This window comes from Arachis ipaensis, chromosome B02 (assembly GCF_000816755.2).
Source record: "Arachis ipaensis cultivar K30076 chromosome B02, Araip1.1, whole genome shotgun sequence".
Taxonomy (NCBI): domain Eukaryota; kingdom Viridiplantae; phylum Streptophyta; class Magnoliopsida; order Fabales; family Fabaceae; genus Arachis; species Arachis ipaensis.
In genome coordinates this window covers 107172811-107179154 of record NC_029786.2, presented here as the reverse complement: position 1 = coordinate 107179154, position 6344 = coordinate 107172811, and the positions used below count along the sequence as shown (strand labels likewise).

At 37.9% G+C, this 6344-nt stretch overlaps 1 protein-coding gene and 1 long non-coding RNA gene across 2 annotated transcripts; both read left to right on the top strand.

Moving 5' to 3' along the window:
* Window positions 878-2035, top strand: LOC107626363 (probable CCR4-associated factor 1 homolog 11). The gene has a single exon (XM_016329230.2). The coding sequence runs from the start codon at window positions 1078-1080 to the stop codon at window positions 1933-1935; it is 858 nt and encodes a 285-aa protein (XP_016184716.1). The 5' UTR covers window positions 878-1077; the 3' UTR covers window positions 1936-2035.
* Window positions 4297-5602, top strand: LOC107628605. Its single transcript, XR_001617844.2, has 2 exons — window positions 4297-4785; window positions 4912-5602. It is a non-coding gene; the product is annotated as an uncharacterized LOC107628605 (long non-coding RNA).

Below are 6344 nucleotides of genomic sequence, written 5' to 3'. Positions count from 1 at the left end.
TAAATATATAAAAATATATAAAACTTAAATTTAGAACATTAATAAAAATAAAATAATAATAATAATAAATATAATTATAATTTTTATTACGTATAAATCTAGGACTGTCAAACGAGCTAACCCGGTCTATTTAGGTTCGGCCCATTAAACCCGTGGGTTAAATGGGCTGGACCGTTTAAGCCCGTTTTATTCGCAGGCTATAATTTTTCAGCCCGGACCGTTTATGGTCAGTCCGTGGGTTAAACGGGCCAGCCCGTTTATCCTTTTATTTTATTTTTTAAAAAATATTTTGACAAAAAATATTACTTTTTGGTCAAAAATCTTTAAAAATTTTTGTTTTTAGTTGATTGGTCGGCTTTTCGGGTCGGATCGAGAAAAATATCTACTAAAAGTACTACTTTTTTTAAAAAATGTAAAAAAAAATTAAACGGGCCACCCGTTTAGCCCGCGGGTTAGCCCGTTTAACCTACCATTTTTTGTGGGTTAATCGGGCTCAGCCCGTTTAGCCCGAAATTTAAACGAGTTTAATTTTAAAGACAAAACCTGCCTATTTAAATGGATAAACAGACTTGCCCGATGGATTTAGCCCATTTTGACCCCTATATAAATTACATTGCATTGATTTAAAAATAATTAAATCTTTACTTTCTTATTTTACAAACATTTTTATTTTTACTTTTATTTTTAAACACACTTGACGAGTCCTAATTAGTAATTAGTAATTAGTAATTACATGCACACGGCACACAAAAAGGTAACAAAGATTTTGAGGACCGACTAACGTAATTCATAATAATTTATTTTATAATTAATTAAAAAAGTTGCAAGAAATAAGAAAGAGGGCAATGGCCACCAAAGCGGTAATTAGAAGGAAGGAGAGTTACGTAAACACCAAAATGTTGTTCATCTCTTTCGCTTCCTATAAAAATTCAATGACACTGTTAATCACTCTCTCTCTTTCTCTTCCTTCGTCTTCTCCTTCTTCTCATTTTCATTATTACAAACCCTAAAATGTAACCGTTCCAAAAAAAATAAAAAATAAAAACAAAAATCGGAGATTCTTTTCAGCTAAACACCATGATCGTGCCTCATCCGCCGTCACTACACGGCACCTCCTCCGCCGTTCCCGCCATCGTCACACGATCAGTGTGGTCATCGAATCTCGAATCGGAGTTCAAGTTGATCCGTTCCATCATCGGTTCCTTCCCTCTAATCTCAATGGACACAGAGTTCCCCGGCGTCGTAGTTCGCCGCCTCGCCGATTCCAACCTCCACCGTCCCTCCGCCCACTACGCCGTCCTCAAATCCAACGTCGACAGTCTCCCAATCATACAGATTGGACTCGCTTTCTCGGACAACAAGGGAAACCTACCGAACCTCGGAACCTCAGAGAACTTCATTTGGGAATTCAACTTCAACGACTTCGACGTGGCGCGTGACCCTCACTCGCACGATTCAGTCGAGCTTCTCCGCCGCCAGGGCATCGATTTCGACCGTAATTTGAGATTCGGCATCGAGTCGAGGCGTTTCGCCGAGCTCATGATGTCGTCGGGGCTCGTCTGCAACGACGACGTTTCGTGGATAACGTTCCACAGCGCTTACGATTTCGGATACTTGGTTAAGATGCTGACGCAGAAGCAGTTGCCGGTGGAATTGGGGAAATTTTTGGGGCTGGTTAGGGTCTTCTTTGGGGATAGGGTTTTTGATGTGAAACACTTGATTAGGTTCTGTTCAAATCTGTATGGAGGATTGGACCGGGTTTGCAAGATGTTGAAGGTGGATCGGGTTGTTGGAAAGAGTCACCAAGCTGGTTCAGATAGCTTGCTGACCCTACATGGTTTCCGGAGGATAAGAGAAGTTTACTTCGGTAAAGAAGATGATGCTGGTTTGGCTAAATATGCTGGGGTATTATATGGTTTGGAAGAGATTTTTTGATATTTTTCCGAGTTTTTCTTTTTTACTTTTTGTTCTAATAATTGTGTAGACTTTGCAAGTGGTTAGTCCTTAATAATGAAAATTTCCTTTAAATTATGCATATATGTGTAGATGAGATTAGATTTTACGTTTTGATTGTGTTTTTGTTAGTAGATTGATAGCATTGTTGTTGGAAGTGTGCATTTTAAAAGTAATGAATTTCAAGTAGAGTGGGATTTTAACGCTTAGTTGAGGAATGCTTTGGATTCTGATTTTTGCTTCTCAGGCAACCATGAATGATGTTGTTGAGGCCAATTTTGCTTCAAATGGATGCAGAGGAAGAGTCACTGATGGTTTGTAAGTCATACTTTACTCACATCTTCAAAGGGGCAGATTTTCATCTATTCTTAGGGCTACCTATAAAACTTGTACATGATAATAGAATAACAAAAAATGTTGAGCACATGAATGCAAGCAGTTCTGGCCATACTTTATGCCTCAAAAATTGTACGTTCTGCATATACTCATTACTTAGTAGTTAGTATTATATAAGATTGAATAGATATTTTCCAGAAATTTTTTTGCTAATGTGTATTCAAGAATTCAGATAATGGTTTATTGAATCATATAGCTATTTCTGCCTTGGAAAATAAGATTGTATCTCATGCAGATTCATTACTTAGTACTGTGCAGATTGATGTAGTTTTTATCAGAAAATATCAATTCATATTTAATATTCATAGTGTTTTCTTCCTCAGAAGAGACTAAAGGGATCCCCTATCCAAGTATGCATTGGCTCAGAAGCATTTTAGTTGAGTTGAAAGTTGAAACCATCTGCTGCCAACAACCTTCCCTCTTTTTATTTTGCTACTTTGATGATTTTTGAGATGCAAGAGCTGTTTAGTTGAAGAGTATAGTATGGAATAGTAAATGCACATGCTTCTATGATTTTGGATGACTCCTAATTCTTTGGTTGAAAAAACTTAATAGTTGAAGAGCTTAGCATGTATACCATGTTCAAATGTCCAATTCTAATATGTTTTGATTTTTGGATTACTATAGCTAAAATTTCATTGTCTATTTAACCTTCTGTCCAGTAAGTGTTTCGTAGTCATAGAGTAGAGCTAGGATATTAGTGCCGGATTTCTCTGTAGATTTATAGAACAGAATTGAGTCATCCACTAAAAGAAGGTGGCTAACTGCTAGACTTTTTCTATAAATTTGAATACATTGTACCATCTTATTTTGCCCTGGGTAGTATGGAAAAAAAAAATCTTCTCCACAAAAAAGAAAGAGGTATGGAGACAAGAGGTCTCCTTGATGGATTCCCCTTGTTGGCTTAAAGAAGTCATAAGGTTGTCTTTCCTCAAGTACAAAGTAAAAAACAGTAGTGACAAGTTCCCAAATCCAAAATATCCATCTAAGCCTTGTTCTTTGGAAGATCTATCTCGTGTCTGGTACTGCATGGTTCCACCCTGCAAGAACTCCGAATCATTCTCTTGAAGCTCATCCTCTTCCTCATAAATGATCCGCTTGCCCCGAAATGACCTGGCCCAATAGGGAAATCCCAATTCATTGGGCCTTTCGATACAATTAAATAGAAAGCCCCAAGGGCGCCATATTCTAGGAGCCCAAACTATGTGATTGAATAAATCCTCCTCCATCTGTTGCGGGTCGAGGACTCCTTCCCCTTCTTCAAACAAACCCCATTCTCTCCATTATAAACTATAGGAAATTGCACTCAACTATCATATCCTTTGCTCTTATCCAATTTAATGGTCATCTCATATTCCAAACCAGATTTCTTAGTCTTTAAATAATGCATGCATTCATGAGTCACAAGAATATTGTCAGAAATCAGTTTACCCTTCAGGAAAACACTCTGATTGAGGCTAATAGGATCATTCATAAAATGTTGCAATCTATGCACTAGACTCTTTGAAATAATCTTATACAAAACCGAGGATAAACTAATTGGTCTGACCTGTGTCATGTCTCTGGCATCTAGAATCTTCGAAATCAAACATATTTGTGTATAGTTAAAGCCCTTTAAGATTCTTCCTCTAGCAAAGAAACTCCCCACTGCTCTAAAAGACATCATTGCATACTACATCCCAGGAGAATTAAAAAATTTTGCAGTGAACCCATCATCACCTATAGGCATGACAAGGATGGTTTTGGAGGCTATTTTTCCCCGTGGGAGTGGGGGACCCGTATAAAAAACAGGGCGGGAGCGGGGATAGAGGTCCCCATCCTGTGGGTACCCGTATAATACCCATCGTAGGAAATGACTAAAATACCCTATTAGTTTTACACTTTCAAAAATCTTAAACCATCACTTCTCACATCCCAGTTCATGAAGTTTGAAAACCTAAGGGATCCTCTCGACTCTCAACCTCTTCCCTCATCACCTTGGTGCCGCCTCCACCCTCACCGCTGAGCTTCCCCTTTTTACTGCTTTCCCCTCGCTCTCAAGGTCACTGCTCACCGCAACAATCGCGTGCCTGAGAATCCTGCCCAAGGAGAATATCGCGTCGCACCGTCACGCGCCTAACCCAGCTGAAGAGGACGTCATCGTTGTGTGCCTAACCGAGCCGATGAGAATGTCGTCGTAACCACCCTAACCCAGTCCGAGGATAATCATCGCGTCAGAGGAGGGTCATCTTCGCCGCTTCCAGCAAGATCGTTCTTCATCGCGCACCTGACCTAGCTGAGGAGAACGTTATCGTCGCGCGCCTAATAAGAGAGAAGGGTCGTGGGGATGCTGTATGTAGAAATAACGTTCGGTAAAGAGAGATTGGAGAAGAAAGAGAGGCGACGTTGCTGATGGAGGTTCTGGCATCGACGATGTTACAGTTGGCGAAGAAAAAGGTGTTTCTTCTTTTTTTCAAAACAGATTTAATTTTTTAATTTTTCTTCTTTTCATAAATTGATTTATTTACGACTAACAAATATTGTTCTATTTTTTTTCAAATCTGCTTCTGTTTTTTTATGAAGGTTGAGGCAGGTTTGCAGAGGATCTGTTAGTTTTTTTATGGTTGATGGCTGGTATGTATAAGGTAGGGGTAAACAGTTTTAGATTTGGTTTAAATTTTGTTTTTGGATGAGTGATGGCTGGATGTAACTTGGTGTTTGATGTCGCTGGTTGATTAATTTGGTAGTAGTTGTGTTTGACTGAAATGGATTTAGAATTGAATGAATGAATCTGAAAAAAGTTTTGTTGGTTTAGGTGTTTTTTGGTGTCCGATTGATTTGGTTTGGGTATGGTTTGTGAACTTATGACTGAATGTTGCTGGTGATAGTGCACATTTCTATTATTTTTTTAGTCTTTTTAACCCCCGTTATCCGATGTGATGACGGGGCGGGGGACGGATTATGGGTGGCGGGGGACGGGGGGATCCTCCTGTCCCATGGAAAACCGTTACCATCCCTAATCACCTGGAGCTCTTGGAGAGCAAACACTGAAAGTGGCTCCTTTGTTTCCTCCATTTGATACTGGTTTCAGCAGCCTACGCTTCATAGAAGCTGTCACTTGTATAGGGCTGAAATTATCAAACACCTTTCCAGGATCAAAGTGATTAGTGGATGAAAATAGCTCTTTGAAATAGTTTTCAGCCATCGATGTGATGTCTTCAGGATCTGACACTATTCCATTATTTCTAATTAATCCCCAAATTCTATTCGTCAATTTCTGGCTTGAAATTTCTAGTAAAAGAAGCGAGTGTTTTTGTCTCTCTTTTAGCTACTTATATCTCGATTTTTCTCTCCAGTTCTTCTCATTTAACAACTCTTTCTCTAATTTATTTATGATGCAACTAATTCTTTCAATTTTCATGTTCATTATTTTATATTTATCCTCTCTCATGAATTATTCATGAATGATTTTTGCGGATGTATAATATTTTATTCTTTTCGTTTTGGAAGTAAAAAAAGTTTAGATTCTGGAAGATATTGCTATTAGCTGGAGACTTCTATAAAAGGATGAGCTCACCTCCGTTGTAATCAGATCTCAATGAACATTGTAATATATTAACTTTTTTTATCTCACAAAATGTTCTAAATTTTTTTTTATCTCTCTCTGAAAGCTTAGTTAGTATTATTTTCTTCTTTCTCATCCAATGTCATAAAGTATGTTCTGAGTTTGCCTCTAAAGAGGATCCTGCTCATAAAAAAATGGCATGGATTGGATCTACGAAAATTTCTCATAGTGAAAAAAGGACTCGATGTTATAATACTAAGTTTTACTCGTACCCTTTAATCTCACTCGATAAGATGGTTGATAAGAGTTACTGGGATAAGCATTCAAAGTATTGTAGCATTTTAAGAATTCAAAGTATTGTAGCATTTTAAGAATTTTAAGTTTGTCTTATTTTCAAGATTACTTTCTATGAAAAAGCAAAAAAAAAAAAATAATAATAATAATTCTCAAG